Source organism: Giraffa tippelskirchi, chromosome 5 (genome assembly GCF_054371585.1).
Source record: "Giraffa tippelskirchi isolate mGirTip1 chromosome 5, T2T-mGirTip1v1.2.pri, whole genome shotgun sequence".
In the NCBI taxonomy this organism is placed as follows: domain Eukaryota; kingdom Metazoa; phylum Chordata; class Mammalia; order Artiodactyla; family Giraffidae; genus Giraffa; species Giraffa tippelskirchi.
The window spans coordinates 76155667-76176367 of record NC_137279.1 but is presented as its reverse complement, the minus strand read 5'-3'; the positions used below and the strand labels follow the sequence as shown (position 1 = coordinate 76176367).

The following is a 20701-nucleotide window of genomic DNA, read 5'->3' as shown; positions in this document are numbered from 1 at the left end:
GGGAGCCCTGAGTCCGGGGTGAGGGAATGCGGGGCGGTAGGGGAGGCAGTCTCCTGGGATGTTGTCACTTAGCCCACGTCTTCCGGTAGGAAAGGTGGGGGTGGGCACAAGGAAGAAAGGACCTTGCGCGGCCCTGTCAGTGACCAGAGCTGGAAGGGAAGACCTGCGGGCTGGGCACCAGGTCCAGCTGTTCTCCTCAGGGACCCCATTCTGCCTGCAGCCAGGGGAGAGGGCAAAGCCAGCACCTGGCCTGCCTCTCCAGGTGCGGGGAGTGCTGAACCTCTGCTGGACCTTGACCCACTGGGGAAAAGGCGGGAGCCACATTCAAACAGGCACAGTGATAAACTTGTTAGTCATGCCTGTTGTTCCAGCCACCGCTCCCCCCATCTGGCCTCTCCGGCTGGTCCCCAGCCCTGCTGCCTTTCAAGTTGGACAACTTGGAAAGGAAAGAGAGAGAGGGAGAGAAAATGACGGAGGCTCACATACTTGATGAAGAAGACTCTCCCACCGCGGTCAACTCCGTAGGTCCACCGTCCGGGCAAGTCCAGCCAGTCAATCTCATCGGCCATCTCGGAGTCCCGCAGCCCCTCGGCTCTCCGCGCACCGGGGCGCCGGGCTGGGGGGCGGGCGGGGGGCCTACGGCCAGCCCCCCACTCCTGCTCCTCCTTGCGGCGGCGACGGGGGTAGGGGTCCGAGGCGGTCCTCCAGGCTCCCTGGCCCGGGGCTCCGGCCTCTCGCTGGAGGCAGCTGGCCGCCAGCCGGGCGGCAGCGAGCGGAAGACTTAACCCCGGCGGGGCCGAGCGAGCCCGGCCGCAGACGCGCGCCGCCCCCGGAGTCGGCGCTCCGCTCCCGCCGTCTCCTTAACTTAATGACGGGCAATTAGCGCGGAGGGGCTCCGTCGCCCCGCTCGCCCGGGCGGCTCGCGGGCAGCGCCGAGGGCTCGGGCCCGTCTGCTCGCCTCGGCCGGGCAGCCGGCGGGGCCGAGCGGGCGAGCGCGCGAGCCGGAGGACGCTCCCCGGAGGGCGCGGGGCGCCGAGCGCGAGCGAGGGCGCTGCCGCCCGGCTCCCGGCCCGCACGCGGCCGCCCGCCCGGCGAGCGGAGGGCGGGGCCCCGCGCCGCCCCGAGGGCCGCTCCCGGCCGGCGGGGTCCGCCGCGGCCCACGGGCCCCTGAGTCCTGACTCCCGGCGCCGGGGGCACCCGTTTGGCGGACAGAGCTGGGAATCCCGAACCACAGGTACACGTCCAGCCACTGACCCGAAAGGGGGAAGTGATCAGACCTGGTTCTGCTCAGCGAGAGGTTAGCAGAGGAACAAAGGTCAGATGCAGGGAAGGCTGGCACGGCTGTGAGTAGCAAGGGGCCCCTTCTGGCTAGAATGTCAATCTCATGAGTCAAGCTAGTCCTTCCTTACCTGTCTTTCTGAGTGCTTCCTCTAAGAAGCCTGCCATGACTAAGGAAGAATCGGAGTGAGACCTTCCTATGTACTCAGAAACCGACAGCTTTTATAGACCTAATCTGTGTAGAAGAGGGAAGGAAAGGGAAAAAAGACAGAAAGGGGGGAATGTGTTCCATGTGCGGAACATAGATCGCAAGCATTCAGTACTAGTATATCAAAATGGTATTGCTGGAGCCCACAGTTCTGCGGTCCATGGGGTCGCAAAGAGTCTGCAAGACTGAGCGACTGAACTGACTGACAGTTCTGCTGTCTCTGGTCTGCATCAAAGTCGGACTCCAGCCAGCTTTCCCAGCTTACTCAGGACCTGCCCCTGAGGCTCCCATTAGGTAAACACTGTCCTAATCCATGTGTCAGACCCAAGGGAATAATTAGATACCTCTCTTTAGAGGAAGTAATGTGTCGTTTGGCAGTTGGCAAGTATCTGTTGAATAAGCAAGCTTATTTTAACATTCTAAGGGACATGATGCCTGTTCTACCCAGGTGATTCCTACTCATCCCTTTGGTATCAACCTGTGTGTCACCTACTCCAGAAAGCCATTCTTGATTCCACTCCAGGCAGATTTATATGTCTATCCTCTATGTGTCATGTAACTTTATTAATAACCCTGTAGTGGAGCTTATCTGGAGAAGGAAATGGCAACCCACTCCAGTATTCTTCCCTGGAGAATTCCACAGATAGAGGAGCCTGGCAGGTTACAGTCCAATGGGTCGCAAAGAGTCGGACATGACTGAGCATACCTACAGTGGAGCTTACCACACTGTAATGCAATCTTTGGTTTACTTATCTGTCTCTTGCAGTGGTCTGTGTGCCCCTCAGAGCAGGGGCTCCATTTGATTCATCTTTATAGCCCCAGCACCTACCTGGGACACACAATTTATATTTGATGAATGACTGATACTATCCTAACTAGAAACAGCTCTTAATTCTAACCACAATCCTATACTTTTGGACCCTATTTAGGGGCCAGATAAATATAACCACCAGTAACATCCAGGTGTGTGTGGGGAGAGCTTTCTGGAAAAAAGAACAACCAGTGAGCCTTCTCAGGAATCCTAAGGCTCAACCTAGGTGTAATGTGTATACATCTGATAGATACTGAAGCCACAAGATGCCTCAAAGAACATCTCGTCCTAGCCTCTTGACTTAAATATAGGAAACAGCAGAGCAAAGAAGTGAAGGGAAAGTTCATGTCACTGAGCAAGGCTCTGCCCAATGTCCAGGCCAGAACTCTTTCCATTACATGATTCTACCTCCAACACTGGAAATTCACTCTGCCAACAGACAGGCTGATTCTTGGTGCCAGTTTTGGTCCATTCTCCAGATGCAAAAAGGAGCAAAAACCCATAATACCCAACTCTTTTCTCCCTTTTCAGATCCTACATGTTTTTAGTAAAGAAAGCTGCATTTGACAGTAAGCAGAGCTGCATCTGAATCATAGGTGAGGAGTTCCTGAATTGTAGTTCCTGAATTGAAGGGTATGGGAAGGTCAAGGGGTCAGACTCCTCACCAGTCCCCCATCCCCAACCTTGTGAAACACCTGTTAAGGCCCATCCCACTGATAAAGCCCAGAGCCAGCTGCCCACCCCTATGATATCAGAGGATCTGAACCACCAGAACTGCTGCCAAGATGCCTCCAGGGAAAATACCAGCAACCAGTGCACTCCCTGTCCAACCTGAGCAACCAGTAAGTACAACTTCTTGGGCTGATGGTGGGTGGGAATACGGAACAATATGACATGTTTTGAAAACATGTATTACGCCACTGTCTTCTTGGAGGAGCAGGGGCTCCTGAGGATTTCTTCAAAAGATTTTTGTCTTGTTTATCTCTAATCTAGCCTGGGGTTCCTTGGGACATTTACCTAGACCAAAAAAAAGAGCAAGTGGTTGAAACTTTGAATGTTTTTTACTCATTTGGTACAGGAAATCAGGTTTCAAAATACTTTCTAACTGTGGTGTATTCTCGCCAGTGACTCTACATTCTAGTTCTTGTTTATTAAATATGATCAGGACTGATACTGCTAAGCAAAGAAACTTTCTTTAGCAAAGAAACTAAAGACAATTCAGAAAGAGTAGAAAACTCAAATAAAAATAGGTATTGGTTCAACAATTACCTGGAGGAAGGCAGGAGAGTGATATGTTGAAATGAAAAGCTTACCTGCTTTGCAATTAAATCAGAAATTTAGTTGTTTTTTCCTTACAGCAAATTTTATCTCTTTAAAAGCAACAAAGCATGTAGATAAAATATATCAGTAATATTCAGAAATGATTCTGATTCTCTCATATATTTTGAGAGTGTAAGTCAGTCACTTGAATGTTATCCTTCTGGCTTGGTTCCAGTGGTAGGCTGAAAAACAGCTCCCCAGAAACTGTCCATGTCAAATCCCTGGAGCCCATGAATGTGACCTTACTTGGATGTAATTAAGATAAGGATCTGGAGATAAGGAGATTACCCCGGATTATTCCGTGGGCCCTAAATTCGATGACACACGTCCTTATAGGAGAAAAGCAGGGGGAGACTTGAGACAGACAGAAAGCAGGAAGCAATGTGACCACAGAGGCAGAGGCTGGAGTGATGCCACCACAAAGCAAGGGATGGTGACAGTCACCAGAACCTGGAAGAGGCGAAGAAGGAATTCTCCCCAGAGCCTGCAGAGGGAGTGTGGCCCTAACACTTCAGTTTCAGTCTTCTGGAATCCAGAACTGTGAGAAAATAAATTTTTTTTGTTTTAAGCCAACCAGTTTGAGGTAATTTGTTACAGCATCTTGGTAAATTCACACAGTACCTATAAGAAAATCGTAAGTTATTAAGGACTGAAATAAATGTCTGTTATTTTTACTTGTCCAATAGCCAACCTCCTTTCTTCTGTTAATAGCCCCTGGAGCTTCCTTTTGACGTCTAGCTTTTTGCCACTGTTCATCCATATGGGTTGGATGGGCTGCCCCCACACTCACCCCAGCTCCACTGGCTCAGGAAAGGACGCATGACTCAGAGCAGACCAGTGAGATTCAGTTTTAAGAAGATCCTAGAGTTCCTGGGAAGAAGCCCTGTATCTCCTGGATTCCAGTGGGCAGGTGTCACTTTGGTGCTACTGGGGTCTTTATGAGGGGAAGCCTGCTGAGAGTGAAACCAATCCAGGAGAAAGTGAGGTCAGAAGATGCAGACACATTGTGTCCTCATGTCCTAGAGCCCCAGGACCAGCTTACCAGAAGAGGCTCTGTCACTGGAATTTCAACTTGTCGGTGCCCATAAACACCCTTATTTGCTTCAGCCAGTTTCTGTCCCTAACAACTGAAAAAGTGCTAGCAAGGACAAAGGTCAAAGTGTCTTGTGACCCTGTTGCTTTGTTGTAACCAATGTTTCTTTGAGAAAGTCAATGAGATAACCACCTGCACTTCTAGTGACTTGAGAATGTGAACTCTTCCAATAAAACTACAATTTTAGATCAAGGAAATGTCATTTGTGACCATCTGGTCAAAGTCTATAATTTCCCTCTAAAGGGTACTAGAGAACTCAGGAGAAGTACCCAGAGCTATGGCAATTCCTCAGGAGAGTTGGGACCACAACTCAGGTCTCCTGAGAACCCAATCAGTACAAAGCTATATTTAAAGGCATTTGCTTTATCATTTAAACATATCTGGCCAGGAGACTCACAGTTATAAGATGACTGTAACTAATTCCTCTGCTCTGCTAAAGAATAACCACAAGAGTAATTTTTGTTGAGTGCTGGTGTTTAATAGCTATGCAGCAGGCTAGGTCACTAGCCACTGTTAATTATTTTACAGGAACGAGGAAGCAAAGGAAAAGAAATCAAGGGCCTCTCTGCTGAGATTATTAATAGATATATGATTATGTAAACATGCAAGAGCCCAAAGTAGTTGCTTGATAGAAGTTGTGATTTGATAAAAGTTTTAGAGAGGTGGGTTTTTAGTATTTATTTATCTTGTCTGTTATTTGCCTGTGTCAGATCTCGGACTGTGCGGCTCTCAGCGGCTACGGCGTGTAGGCCAGTAGTTGCAGCACGCAGGCCCGCGGGCCTAGCCACTCCCCGGCATGTGGAATCCATGTTCCCCAACCAGGGATCACACTCTTGTCCCCTGCATTGTGAAGCAGATTCTTAACTACTAGACCACGAGAGAAATCTTGAGAGTGGCACGTTTTGTTATAAAAAACTGTTGACCTGATGCTGGTAACCAGAGGATTACCTGAAATTCTGATTACCTGAAATTCTCTGTAGAGAATCCTGAAATTTCTCTACAGCCAGTTGAACTGAATTACATTTGTTCCACAGATATTTGCTGAGTACCTTCTGTGACCCCAATATTCTTCTAGGTACAGAGGATCCAAGAGTGAATAAAACAGAAAGTCCTTGCTCAATAGAATTTACATTTAATAAATACATAGTCTTGGAGGACAATGAGTCTATGGAGAAAAATGGAAAGAGTTTAGGATAGGGGAGTAGTGGATGCTGCTATCTTATATTCCATAGATTTCATATAGGGTTGGCAGCAAAGGCCTCATTAAGCAGAAGGACATTTGAACAAAGACTTGAAGGAAGTGAGACAGCAAACCATGTGACATAGGGGAAACATGTTCCAAGTAGAGGAAACAATAAGTGCAAAGGCCCTGAGGCAGGAATATCCTTGGAATGTTTGTGAAATAATGAGGCCAGCATGGCTGAAGCAGCATAAATGAGGCAAAGGAGATGAGGACCAGTGGAGGTGGGGACCAGTGGGAGAAGCTAGATCATTCCAGGATACGGGAAGATCAGCTGTTATTCTAAATGAGATGGGGAACTGCTGGAGGTTTGAGTGTAGGAGACATGATCATTATGATTTAATGACTCTCTTAGAGGATCATTCTAGCTGCTATTTGAAATAGAGCAGAAACAGATTCTAGTTGTGAGCCTACTGCAATAATCCAAGCAAGACACAATGATGGTTTGGTTCATTGTTTTGGTGGATAGAAGCAGTGAGAAACCATCAGATTCTGGGTATCTTTTAAAGGCAGAACTGCTAGAAATTGCTTATAGATTGTAATTGGACTGTGAGAGAAAGAGAATGCAAGCACAATTTGCCCTTTCTTTTTCTTTGTGAGTGATGAGAATGCTCTCAAGGCTCACTTCCAAGGTTTCCTGCTACCTGACTACAAGGGATTTGGCCTGAGCACCAGAAAGAACAGAGTTGCCACTGACTGAGATGGGAGTCGGCTGCAGAAAGAGCAGGCATGGCAGGGGAGAGTGGGGAAACCACTTCAGCTCTGAGCATGTCATGCTGGAGATGCCTATGAGATACCCAGGTAGAGATGCCAAGGAGATGACAGCGTGTACGAGATTAGCGTCTGTTCCAGGAGTAGAGATATTTGGTATTTTTCAGTGGTTAGATGGTATTAATACCAGGAAGCAAGTTGAGATCACAAAGAAAATGTGTGTGAGTAGGGAGGAGGCAGAGATCAAGGGCTGAGAACCAGGACATGCTACTTTTTAGAGGCCATGTTAATGAGAAGGAACCTGAACAAAAGGCTCAGTCACAAGTGGCTAATGAAGTAGGAGGCGAACAGGAGAGAACCACGTCCTGAAAGTGAGCCTGGGTGCCTTCACGTCACTCACAAGGAGGAGGAGTGTGCAAAAGGTGCCTGTGTTCCAGAAGGGCTGAGGTTAGGGTGGGTTCTGTCTGAGCAGGAGGAGACTTGTACTCCTGGGTGAGAGTGTGGAGAGACTGCTCAGGTTATTTTGCGGTTGGTCTGAGAAAGGCCCTGGAAGATGATCGTTTCAGCTAATGAGCCCTTGCTCACCACGGAGAGGAGGGCCTGAAACGTGCTTCCTCCAGGCTGCGTCTCTCAGCCTCTGTGCTGGCTTCTCCTGGGAAGGAGGCCAGCCCGAGATGGCTGTCTGACTTCTCCTCCAGGACTGTGTCCTGGCGCAGAGACCTGGCGCTGGCAGCTTCCCAGAGCTGGGGCGTGGAGGGGAGGATGGGGCAGGGCTGAGAGAATGAAACAGTCTATCATCACAGGCAGATACGGGCAGGTGGAGCCTGGAGAAACAGCCCAGGACTCACTGCTTACCTTTCCTCTCTGGGTCTCTTCTTGAATTTACAGCTTAGGCAATGCTCTTCCTGCACTGACTTTAAAGTCTGATCTGGGGTTTTTCTAGAAAAGGGCAGCTAGTGCTGACTTTGGCGTTTCCTGGAACTATCACAGCACTTTGGTTCAGTTTAGTTCAATAAACTTACAAGGCACCATTATGCCTGTATTTCTGAAACTGTTCCAGCCTTCAACCAACCAGTTCCTTTTCCTGTCTCTGCCACTCACCAACCTGCTGGTCAGGCTTCTACACTGGCTTCTGGTTCACCACCATCCTCTCCATTCCTGTTTCCCTTTCCCTTTGGGGAATTTCAGTGCTGATGTGAAGAAAGTATTCAATGCCCTAACCTCGCAACACCTTAATCTCTGCAGTTCCAGGGACATTCACCTCCACTCCAATAAGTTACTCACACCCAAGGCCATTCCTTAGACTTTCTCACAACTCGGATTTACTCCTATCTAGAAGACAAAACCTCTAATATCCCACGTTCTGATCACAGTTTCGGTTCTTTTAATACCCTCTTTACTTTCTTCCCTTTACACATGTTCCTTGCCGTCCTACAGTACCTTTGTGCTCAGTCGCTTCAGTCATGTCCGACTCTTTGCAACCCCATGGTCAGTACCTTTAGCCTCTTGACTTTCCTCCTAATCTGTTGCTTGTTTCACTTCCTGCACTGCTCTACCCAAACCCTTGGCCTGTGACTTTATCCCCTCACTAACCAAGATTCTAGTCCATGTGTCCTCAGCTGTTACCCTACTGAAAACTCCACTTGGAATTAATCTGCCCACCTTGTCTGCTCCAATGACCAGAAAAATATCATGCCAAGCCATTGTGGGAATTAAATAAATTGATGCCCCTATCATTCACTCTCCAGTCTTCCACAGGCCTCTTTCTGTGTCTATAGTCACTCTCAGCAGCAGACCATCATTATTCCAAGAGAAAATAAAGGCCATAAGGAAGGCACCGCCTTAACCTAGAACACCTTCACTGCAGTCTCCCTATGCCTACTGTTAAAACATTGTCTGTATTTCTACCCATCTGTCTTTCTTTCCTCCTATTCACAGTTACATTTTAATGTTCTCATTCTTACCGGTTCCTTACCAGGCTCCCCTGTCCATGGGATTCTCCAGGCAAGAATACTGGAGTGGGTTGCCTTTTCCTCCTCCAGGGGATCTTCCCGACCCAGCGATTGAACCCTTGTCCCTTACGTCTCCTGCATTAGCAGGCAGGTTCTTTACCACTAGGGCCCCTTAGGAAGCCCTTCAGAAATCTTAGTCAAATCAATTATCTCTTCTTCCCTATATTTTCAAGCTTCCCCTTCTTCCAGTTCTTTCCTTAAAGCCTATAATGAAGTTCAAGAATTCTGCCTTAAAAAAAAAAAAAAAAGCCCCATGCCAACCTCCCCACCCCAATTACCTTATCACCACTTTCTCCTTCCTTTCACTTCAAGTTTCTTAAAGAAATGCCCTATATCCTTGGCGTGTCTAATCCCTTATTGCCAGTTACTCACAATCTGGTTTCTGTTCCCTCAGCTCCTTGAAAATGGTTAGAATTCTTCTGACAAAAATAAACATTTATTTCCAGGTTGCCAAATCCAGCAGACCATTTTTTGTCTCACCTTAGGTGATCTTCCTGATGACAGTTCTGCCCTCTCTCCTCCATGCAATGGGTGCCCCATTTGTTTCACCCTCTATACCCCAGCCATCCTGAAACCCCTGCAATTGATTATCCTTTGTGCCTGTGGCCCTCTTGGCCTGCAGAATCCTTCTCTCTTTTCTTTTTCAATTCTCCTTGAAATCACAGCCCAGGAAGAAGCCCTCAGCATTGGCCACGTGTCCCACGTTTGTCGCTGTTACAGTACTCATGTATGAGAGCTCACTTTCCTGTTTCCCTAGTCTGAAGCTCCTTGGGAACAGGAACTCTCTTTTAAATCCATTTGTTTGTCCAGGATTTGACACAGTTGGCCACCACAACCTGCCTGGAGCTTTTTTTCCCTCCAGGCCTTCATGACACCACATTCCCCTGGTTTATCTCCCGCTTCACTGGCTATTGCTTCTTAAACTCCTGGGTTACAACTTCTCTGTTTAACCTCAAAATGATGGAGTATCCCAACTCCACCAAACTCCACCCTGGCCTGCTTCTGTACGTTCTCTGCATACTCTCTCCCTACTCTCCCTAGGCAATCTCCTCTACCACTTTATTTTTTCAATGTTTAGTTACTGGGGCCGCAACTGGTCTTAGTTGCCACACGTGGGCTCTTTCGCTGTGGTGTGCAGGCTTAGTTGCCTGCAGCGTGTGTGATCTTAGTTCCCTGACCTCCCAACCAGGTATCAAACCCGTGTCCCCTGCATTTCCAGGCAGATTCTCAACCACTGGACCACCAGGCAAGTCCTTCCTCCATTGTTTTAAATATCATCCACATGCTGCCGGTTCCCAAGTTTCTATTTGAGTCTGACCTCTCCCCTGGGCTTCAGATGCACAGATCCAATTGCCTGCTCCTTGTAGGTAGGACACAGTGGAGGCATGGACCAGGTGGCAGTGTAGGTGGAAAGAGGGTATATCTGGAGGGAGGGAGTTCCAATTGATTGTGAGAAATAGAAGAAAATCTAAGGTGACTTTTGGGTTAGGATGACCAACAATCTCTGTTTGCCTGAGAGGAGGAGTTTCCTGGGGCGTGGAGTTTTCAGAGCTAAAACCAGGACAAAAGTGAAAGTGACAGTTGCTCAGTCATGTCCTACTCTTTATGACCCCAGGGACTGTAGCCTGCCAGGCTCCTCTGTCCATGGAATTCTCCAGGCAAGAATAATGGAGTGGGTAGCCATTTCCTTCGCCAAGAGATCTTTCCCAGGCAAATCAGGACAGTTGGTCATACTACTCCTAGGTTTAGGGGGCCAAGAAATGGGATGATTGTTAATTGTACCATATTCTGAGATAACGAGGACTCAGGGAAAACTAATTTAAAGATGTATTAAGTTTGAGATGCTTATTAAACATCATCTTCCTCCTTGTCACCAAACATAGTAAAGCTGACCCATTGTAATTTCTCCTTCTTCATCTGATCAGTCTCTGAGTCCTGTCAACCGTAATACCTTCATGACTCCCAGCATCCCCTTTCCAGTCTAGCCATCCCTCTGGTTGAGCTCACTGCTTCATACCTGTACTTGTACAAGAACATCCTACTTGATCTCTCTCTTCTGGTTTCTGCTCAAATGACCCAAGAGCTATTCCAAAAGAACGAGTCTGACCATGTCACTGCCTTGCTGGCTCGACATTTTATGTAGAAGGAAACAGACCAAATTGCTTAGCATGGCTTTCAAAGTACTCTATCATTCAGACCCTACATAACAAAGCTTATCCTCCATCCCATAGAACCTATACCCAGTTTGACCAGCTTATTAGTCATTTCTCCAATGTGCTCTCTATATTCTTCCATTTCTACCTTTTCTCTAAACCCATTTTTTCCTACTTGAAGTTTCCTCTTCCTCCAACATTCACCTGATCAAGAGTACTTATTTTTCAAACTCCAACCGCATTTCTATTAATATTTACTGAGAGAATGAGTAAAGCATCATAGGTAAAAGTATGGACTCTGGAATCAATCAGGGCTTAACTCCCAGTTCTCTGCCATTCCCTAGTTGTATAACCTTGGGTAGGTTGCTATGTGTCAGGTTCATCATCTGTAAATTGGGAGATATATACACATATCACATAATATACACTAGTTGGTATTATTATATGTCAATTATGGTACTAAGAACTTTTCATACATTATCTAATTTAGTCCTCCCAACTTCTCTGAAAGGTATTATTATTATTCAAATTTTAGGTATGACCCCTTAATATTCAAGTAATTTCCTCAAGGGCACACAGCTGGTGGAAATGGAAAACTGGAGTTCAAGCCCACTGGATCAATGCCTAGGTTCTCTTCACAGCACTGGAAAGAGCTCTGGGAAGGAAACCAAAGAGGTCTGATCCCTTAAACTTCCGCTTAGATGGAACAGGCAGCGAAGACTGTGTGCTCTGGAAGGAGTACAGAGAAACACAGAATCATGAGGAAGTAACATTAGGATCAGAGTCAAAGGGAGGTGATGAGACAGTATATAACCCCTCAAGTGAAAAGAAATAACTGTACATTACACATGGCTATGATCTTACTAGCAATATCAGGTTATATTCCCAATAGCAGTATCAGAATTGTTACTGGGAAAAGGGAAACTGAAACTGTTAACTTGAGACAAATGCTGTGTCTAACATTTTAACTCCAAGGGACCTAGCACAAAATCAGGGACTCAAAGAGTTTAAGAGCTGGATGAGAAAATGGAGTGACATCTTTAAAGTACCGAAAGAAAAAAAAAAAAACCTAGAATTCTTTGGCTGGTGGAAATATCATTCAAAAATAAAGGGTTAGCCTGCACTCTGGAGCCCGTGAGCCAGAACTACTGAGGCTGCAAGCCACAACTACTGAAGCCTGAGCGCTCTCCAGAGCCCACGCAAGAGAAGCAACCACAATGAGGAGCCTGAGCACTGCAACTAGAGCAAGCCCACACACAGCGATGAAGACCTTGTTGTTGTTCAGTCGCTCAGTCATGTCTGACTCTTTGCGACCCCGTGGACTGCAGCATGCCAGGCTTCCCTGTCCTTCACCATCTCCTGGTGCTTGCTCAAACTCATGTCCATTGAGTCGGTGATGCCATCCAACCATCTCATCTTTTGTCATCCCCTTCTCCTCCTGCCTTCAATCTTTCCCAGCATCGGGGTCTTTTCTAATGAGTCAGCTCTTCACACCTGGTGGCCAAAGTATTGGAACTTCAGCATCAGTCCTTCCAATGAATATTCAGGACTGATTTCCTTTAGAATGGACTGGTTAGATCTCCTTGCAGTCCAAAGGACTCTCAAGAATCTTCTGCAGCACCACAGTTCAAAAGCATCAGTTCTTCAACACTCAGGCTTCTTTATGGACCAACTCTCACATCCATACATGACTACTGGAAAAACCATAGCTTTGACTAGACGGACCTTTGTTGGCAAAGTAATGTCTCTGCTTTTTAATACACTGTCTGGGTTTGTCATAGCTTTTCTTCCAAGGAAGAAGTGTCTTTTAATTTCATGGCTACAGTCACCATCTGCAGTGATTTTGGAGCCCAAGAAAACAAAGTCTGTTACTATTTCCATTGTTTCCCCATCTATGTGCCATGAAGTGATGGGACTGGATGCCTTGATCTTCGCTTTTTGAATGTTGAGCTTTAAGTCATCTTTTTCACTCTCTTCTTTCATTTTCATCAAGAGGCTCTTTAGTTCTTCTTTGCTTTCTGCCATAAGGGTGGTATCATCTGCATATGTGAGGTTATTGATATTTCTCCCAGCAATCTTGATTCCTGCTTGTGCTTCATCCAGCCCGGCATTTCTCATGATGTACTCTGCACAGAAGTTAAATAAGCAGGGTGACAATAACCTGACATACTCCCTTCCCTATTTGGAACCAGTCTATTGTTTCATGTCTGGTTCTAACTGTTGCTTCTTGACCTGCATACAGATTTCTTAGGAGGCAGGTAAGGCAGTTTGGTATGCCCATCTCTTTAAGAATTTTCCAGGTTGTTGTGATCCACACAAAGGCTTTAGCATAGTCAATGAAGGCACACATCATCATATTGGATTTCAAAAATACAACTGCATGGACTTCCCTGGTGGTGCAGTGTATAGGAACCCACCTGTCAATGCAGGGGACATGTGTTCAGTCCCTGGTGGAGGAAGATTCCACGTTCCACACAACAACTAAGCCCACACACCACAACTACAGAACCTGTGTGCTGCAACTATGAAGTCCACACCCCCAGAGCCTGTGCTCCACAGCAAGGGAAGCCACTGAAGTGAGAAGCCTGAGCTCCACAACAAAGAGTAGCCCCCCCTCACCATAGCTAGGGAAAACCTGCATGCAGCAACCAATACCCTCAAATTTAATTTTTTTAAAGAAACCAACTATAACAGGCTTCCCCAGTGGCTCAGCAGTAAAGAATCCACCTACCATGCAGAAGTGGTTTCAATCCCTGGGTTGGGAAGATCCCCTGGAGAAGGAAATGGCAACCCACTCCAATATTCTTGCCTGGAGAATCCCATGGGCAATGGAGCCTGGCAGGCTTCAGTCTGCGGAGGTCACAAAGAGTTGGACACAACTGAGCAACTAAACAACAAAAAACAGCTATATGTTGTCTACAGGAAACCTACTTTAAGTACGAGGACTATACTATCCATGGAATTCTCCAGGCCAGAATACTGGAATGGATAGCAGTTCCCTTCTCCAGGAGATCTTCCCAACCCATGGGTCAAACCCAAGTCTCCCGCATCACATGTGGGTTCTTTACCAGCTGAGCCACCAGGGAAGCCCAAATACAAGGACAGATAGGGTTAAAAGTAAAAGTATGGTCAAACTTACAGCCATGGCAGTGTGACAAAATTGTCAATCCTCTCCATAAGACTGGACAAAACTGTCAAAAAGAAATATCTCAGGGCTCTGGAAATGAACCAAAGGTGGATCCCCCAATATAAGAAGTATTTATTCTTGAAAAACTGCTAGAGCTTTGGGTATACAATATTAAAGAAAGCGGGTTTCTCAACCTCAGAACATGACACTTGGGACTGGATAAATCTTTTTTGTGAAGGATTAGAAAATATCTGGGTCTGTATGAAAATGAAATTACAACATGTGAACACATTTGAGAAGCAGCTAGAGCAGTGCTTATAGGGAAATTTATAGCATTGGGTGCTTACATTAGAAGAAAAGTTTTGAATCAGTGCTTTAAGTTCCACCTTAAGAAATTTGAAAAAGACAACTAAACCCAAAGAATGTGAAAGAAGTAAATAGATTATAAATCAGCAATCAGTGGACTAGAACACAAAACAGAGCAAAGTACAACAAAAACAACAAGGGAAAAAAAAATCAATGAAACCAAATGCTGTTTCTTTTTAAAGATTGATAAAATTGACAAACCTCTTGACAGACTAAAAAGAAAAAGAAGAGAAGAGATATAAATCACCAACACTGGAATGACAGAGAAGACATCACCAATCCTAATGACCAGGCAATGATGATTGCTTTCACAACTTCTGTTCAAAAATATACTAAATGTTCTAACCAGTACAATAAGATAAGAAAAAAGAAATAAAAGGCATATACTGTTAATATTCAACAGATAAATGTAAAAATTCTAAGGTCACAGGATACGAGATCAGTATGCCAAAATAAATATATGTATATGAAAAACTATGAAACACTGGTGATAGAAAATTTTTAAAGCCCAAACAAATGGAGAAATGTACTCTGTTTTTGGATCAGAAGACAATATTGCTAAGGTGTCAATGTTCTAAAGTCAATCTATAAAGTCAATGCAATCCCATTTAATACCTTAGTTAATTTTTTTTTGTAAGAATTAATAAGCTGCTTCTAAGATTCAAAGAGAAATGCAAAGGACCTACAAGAGCCAAAACTATGTTGAAAAAGAACAGAGTGATTTCAAGACTTAATATAAAGTTAACAGTAATCAAGACAGTGTGGCATTTATGTAAAGACAGAGATACAGGTCACTGAAACAGAAATTGAAATAGTATATAGTCAGTTGATTTTTTTTTTTTTTGCCCATGCATACAGCATATGGGGGTCTTAGTTCCCTGACCAGGGATGGAAACATGCCCCTTGCATTGGAAGCATGGCATCTTAACCACTGGTCTGCAAGGGAAATCCTAATATGGTCAATTGATTTTTAATAAAGATGCCAAGGTTACTTTTCAACAATTCATTATGTGTGTGTAAAAACATCAATCTCAAAACCTTACTTCATATCATATACAAAAATTAACTCAGGGACTTCCCGAAGTGGTCCAGTCCCTAAGGCTCTGAGCTCCCAATGCAGGGGGCCTGGGTTCAATCCCTGGTCTTGGAACTAAGGTCCCACATGCCGCGGGGCAACTAACCCCTGTGCCACAGCTAGAGAAGCACCACAGTGAAGAGCCTGTGCCACAATGGAGATCCGGAACAGCCAAATAATAAATAAGTTAAGTTCATTTGAAAACAAACAAACAGAATGTTAACTCAAAATGGGTCATTGACTTAAATGTCAAAATTAAAACCATAAAATGTCCAGCAAAAGAAATAAGCAAAAATTTTTATGACTTTGCACTAGAGAAAGATTTATGAGGTAGGGCAATAAAAAAAGCACAGACCATAGAAGAAAAATCAATAAATTGGACTTCAGCAACATTAAAAATTTTGCTTTTCAAATAACATTAAGAAAATGAAAAGGCAAGCTACGACTAGGAGAAAATATTTTATATATACACACACACACAACTTGGTTTAAAAAATGGATGAAAAATTTGAACACATACTTCGCTATATCATTAAACATCAAGGAAATAAAAATTTACACTAAAATAAGATGTCATTACAAACCCACTAGAGTAACTAAACTTAAAAAGATTTACAGTGTCAAGTGTTGGCAAGGTGTGAAACAACTGGATCTCTCATTCTGGCTGCCAAGTGGAACAGACACTTTGGAAAACTGGGCGTTTTCTTATAAAGTTTTATATATATATCTATCTATATATATATAGTTATCATTTTATCCAGCATATCATTCTTAAATCTATCCAAAAGGAATGAAAATATACATCCACAGAAACACTTATATGCAAATGTTCATAGCGACTTTAATCACAATAGCCATAAACTATATACAAACCAACCATCCATCAACTAGTGAATGAATAAATAGTGGTATACTCATACAATGGAATACTACTCAGCAACAAAAAAGAATGGACTGCTGATATACTAAACAGCACAGATGAATCTCAAAGCATTGCACTGGTAAAAGAAGCCAAACACAAAAGGGTACATACTGTATATATGACACCATTCTTAAAAATTCTAGAAAAGGTGAAACAATGATAAAAAGCAGAGCAATGACTGCCAAAAGCTGGAGGTTGGAGAGGCGGCTGAATAGAAAAGAGTATAAGGCAACTTTTTGAAGTGATGGAAATGCTCTGTATTTTTATTGTGTTAGTGTTTACATGACTGTACACAAATCTTAAAACTCATTGAATTTTATACTGAAAATTGGAGAATTTTATTTATATGTAAAGTGAAGTCGTTCAGTCGTATCCGACTCTTTGCGACCCCATGGACTGTAGCCTACCAGGCTCCTCCATCCATGGGATTTTCCAGGCAAGAATACTGGAGTGGGTTGCCATTTCCTTCTCCAGGAGATCTTCCCAACCCAGGGATTGAACCCAGGTCTTCCGCATTGTAGGCAGATGCTTTACCGTCTGAGCCACCAGGGAAATCCATATGTAAAGTATACCTCAATAAGCTGATTGAAAAAAAAGTCCTTAACTAGGAAAATTGGATATGAATTATATCCTGCCTAATGAAGCAGTGCCTTTCATAATACTGATCAAATTTCAATAAACCTCATGGTATCACTTGAAAGATCAGTAATGAAGACATAATATCAACTGATTTAAAACCTTAGGTATAAAGTCATCACTAGTAATACTAGCTTCTCAAAATATCTCAAATACTAAAAATAAAAATTATGTTTATATTGAAGGCAGACCTTTTCACATATTTAATTGCTTCTTTGAAATACATGAATTAGTAAATTACTCAATTGTTGTGCTGAAGAAGGCGATGGCAACCCACTCCAGTACTCTTGCCTGGAAAATCCCATGGATGGAGGAGCCTGGTAAGCTGCAGCCCATAGAGTCACGAAGAGTTGGACACGACTGAGTGACTTCACTTTCCCTTTTCACTTTCATGCATTGGAGAAGGAAATGGCAACCCACTCCAGTGTTCTTGCCTGGAGAATCCCAGGGACGGTGGAGCCTGGTGGGCTGTTGTCTATGGGGTCGCCCAGAGTCGAACACGACTGAAGCAACAGCAGCGGCAGCAACTGTTGTGCAGAGTAGGGAGCCTATCCACTAAGAGAAGGAGACTTTGGAAATTGTAACTTGAGTTAAAGAAAAGTATATTGTGCACCCAAGACGTTTTGGTCCCTGTGCTGAAGAAGCCTCCACCAAAGAGGTGACAATCTACAGGAAGAAATGGAATTGCAAACATAATTACAATTCAGTGCGATGAACAATGATAAGAATGTGTGCAGGGCACTGCAACAGTGAAAATATGACAATGAGCTCTGAGGATGTAGAGGTGGAGTCATCAGGGAAGCCTTTAGAGGGCAGATGGAACCTGATCACAGAAGGTAAATATTCCCAAGGGACCCTGAGGGGGCTCTATGCTAAATGATAAGAAGAGATACTGGAAAGAATGAAATCTTGCCATTTGTGACAACCTGGGGCCTAGGCGGCATTGAGCTAAATGAAATAAGTAGACAAATATCATATGCTCTCTCTTATATGTGAAATCTTAAAAACAACAACAAAAACTGAACAAATAAAAACAAGCTCAAAGATACAGATAACAGATTGGTGATTGCCAGAGAAGAGTGTGAGGGTGGAAGAAATGGGTGAACTGATCTTTATTTTTAGCTTAAATGAATTTAATTTTTTTTAACAACTGCATGAGAAAAAAGGAAAAATAAGGAACACGTGCTAAATGTAACTGTCATCCTACCTGAAAGAACCTGGGAAATTAATTGCAAGAAAATGCACCTGCTTCACCCTATGGGGGCTTCCCTGGTGGCTCAGATGGTAAAGAATCTGTCTGCAATGCAGGAGACCAGGGTTCGATCCCTGGGTCAGGAAGATTCCCGGGAGAAGAAAATGGCAACCCACTCCAGAATTCTTGCCTGGAGAATTCCATGAACAGAGGAGCCTGGCAGGCTACAGTCCATGGGGTCACAAAGAATTGGACATCACTGAGTGACTAACACTTTCACTTTCATCCCAATGAAGGACTTTTCTTCTGTAATTCAATATCATTCTAAAAGCATTGCCATTTCTCAGGTAGTACTGGGTTATATCCCCCAGGCCAATCAGGCTGTGACTTTCAGCAGATGGTCCTGGGGAAGGGAGATTTGTTCAGAGGTGAATATCTAGAACACGTGGCAATCAGAAGTAAAGAAAACAAAGAACTCCCGTGTAAATTCCTGAAGGTACAAAAACATGCCTAGCCTCCCTACACAGTCAAACCAAGCAGAAACAAAAGAAAGGAAACCACCGCAAGCTGAAAGTGCCTCCGTCACTGCAGGCTTAGGAAAGTTGTAGGCAAACATGTAATGGCCTCCATTCTGTACACCTAGAAGCAGATGGGAGCAGCCCCTTGGAGCCAATGCCAAACCCACCAAAGAGCAGTCCTGGATATCCACCTGGCCTTGGCTACCGAGCGGGAAACAGGTAATGCCCGCCCAAAGCCTCAGACCAAGAGTTCTTGAGGTTCTTTTCCTCCTTCCATGCCAGTTGCATATACAATTCTGTAATCAGGCACAGGGAGTTCCCATGCCCCAAGCAACATGGCTGTCTCCTCTCATTGAGAGTGACTGCCCCGATGCACAGGAATGCAACAGAAAACTGAATGTTGCACAAATAGTTAAGTGAGATAAAACCCTAACAGGAAAAACTCTAACACAAAACCCCAGCAAATGCCTGTACATCAGCCTCTTATATCTCACTTACAATCACCTAAATTGCCATATTTATTTTATTATTCCTCCATGGAGACCATGAAGAACCAATTCATTTATTTGTGTTCAAAGATAAATTTTGGTTCTCCTGTAAGGAACAGCCCCCAGTGATGAGTGACAGTGAAAGTCGTGTCCAGCTCTTTGCGCCCCATAGACTTTACAGTCCGTGGAATTCTCCAGGACAGAATACTGGAGTGAGTAGCCTTTCCCTTCTCCAGGGGATCTTCCCAACCCAGGAATTGAACCCAGGTCTCCCGCATTGTGGGTGGATTCTTTACCAACTGAGCTATCAGGGAAGCTATCAGGGAGCTATCAGTGATGAGTAGTTACCACAAAAAGGTGAAGTCACAGGGGGTCATGCAGGCCTAGAATGGGCAGGGCAGTGCGGTTTGCCAGCTTGTTTATATACTAAGGAAATGACCTCCAAGCAAGCAACAGCCATCAGATTAGCAATAACAGGAATCTGTCAGGCACTCTAAGATGGCTAGTCACGCCATCTGGTGGAATCAACTGAGCATTTTTACTCAAAGCCAATTGTTTTCTAAAAAAGAGTAGAAATGAAACCTCTGGTTGTGGTGGGGAAAATACTTTTAATACTTCAGTACAGGTGGTGCTAGTGGTAAAGAACCTGCCTATCAATATGGGAGACTTAAGACACGCAGATTCAATCCCTGGGTGGGGAAGATCCCCTCGAGGAGGGTGCGGCAACCCACTCTAGTATTTTTTCCTGGAGAATCCTATGGACAGAGGAGCCTGGCGGGCTATAGACCATAGGTCACAAAGAGGCAGACACAACTGAAGCGACTTAGCATGCACGCACAATATTTTAGTACTCTTTAATCCTGGAAAAGAAAGGTCTCAGCTGATTTGCTCACATATTAACTTCATAAATTAACACGTACCTTGTTAATGACAGTCAAATTAATTGATGAGGTATCTCTAGCACAAATTTCAATTACAATTGAAATTTGTAATTACATTCTAAAAATTTAGAGCTCTGCTACAGCTTCTCCCTAAGGACCTTTCAGTTCTGTGATTCTGTATCATCTATAACTGAGGCAAACTGGATTCTAATCAGACATGGCTGTGTTGATGAAGTCTCAGTAAAGACTATATGGGAACTGACTTAAAGAAAGTTATCAACTCATTCAAGTATCTGTTGACTATAATGTGCCAGGTGCAGTCCTAGGCTATGTGCTCATAGAGTAAACAAGACACAGAACAAGATCCTTACTTACAGAGTTTATAGAGTGTGAAGGTAGACAAGAAATAAGTAAAAATGTTAAGATGAGGGCAGCGAATACAATTTTAAAAGGTTAAAGATAGTGGGAAGGGAGGGGTTGGATAGGGTTGTCAGAGGTCTCTTGGAGATGATATGTGAGATCCAAAGAGGAAACAAGTCTTCTCATGATGAAATTTGTTTTTAAAAACAACCCTTCCACAACATATATCCAGATCAACTTTTTAAAAAACTCTTTTGGGACTCCTCTCTGGTTTCTACCTTCAAAGCCAATGCATTAACCCCATTAAGAG

At 44.5% G+C, this 20701-nt stretch overlaps 1 protein-coding gene across 6 annotated transcripts in view; it reads right to left on the bottom strand.

The window, feature by feature from the left end:
- PLEKHA6 (pleckstrin homology domain containing A6) overlaps positions 1-1097 on the bottom strand; it is a 138835-nt gene extending 137738 nt beyond the window's left edge. For 4 of the 6 annotated variants that reach the window (XM_081494932.1, XM_081494933.1, XM_081494934.1 and 1 more), the window contains exon 1: positions 487-981. In XM_081494932.1, the coding sequence (XP_081351058.1) occupies positions 487-569 (83 nt within the window). In that variant the 5' untranslated portion in view covers positions 570-981. Of the gene's footprint in view, positions 1-486 lie in introns of all 6 variants that reach the window. The other 2 variants (XM_081494938.1, XM_081494936.1) reach the window with 1 other exon arrangement.
- Positions 1098-20701: the final 19604 nt, after the last annotated feature.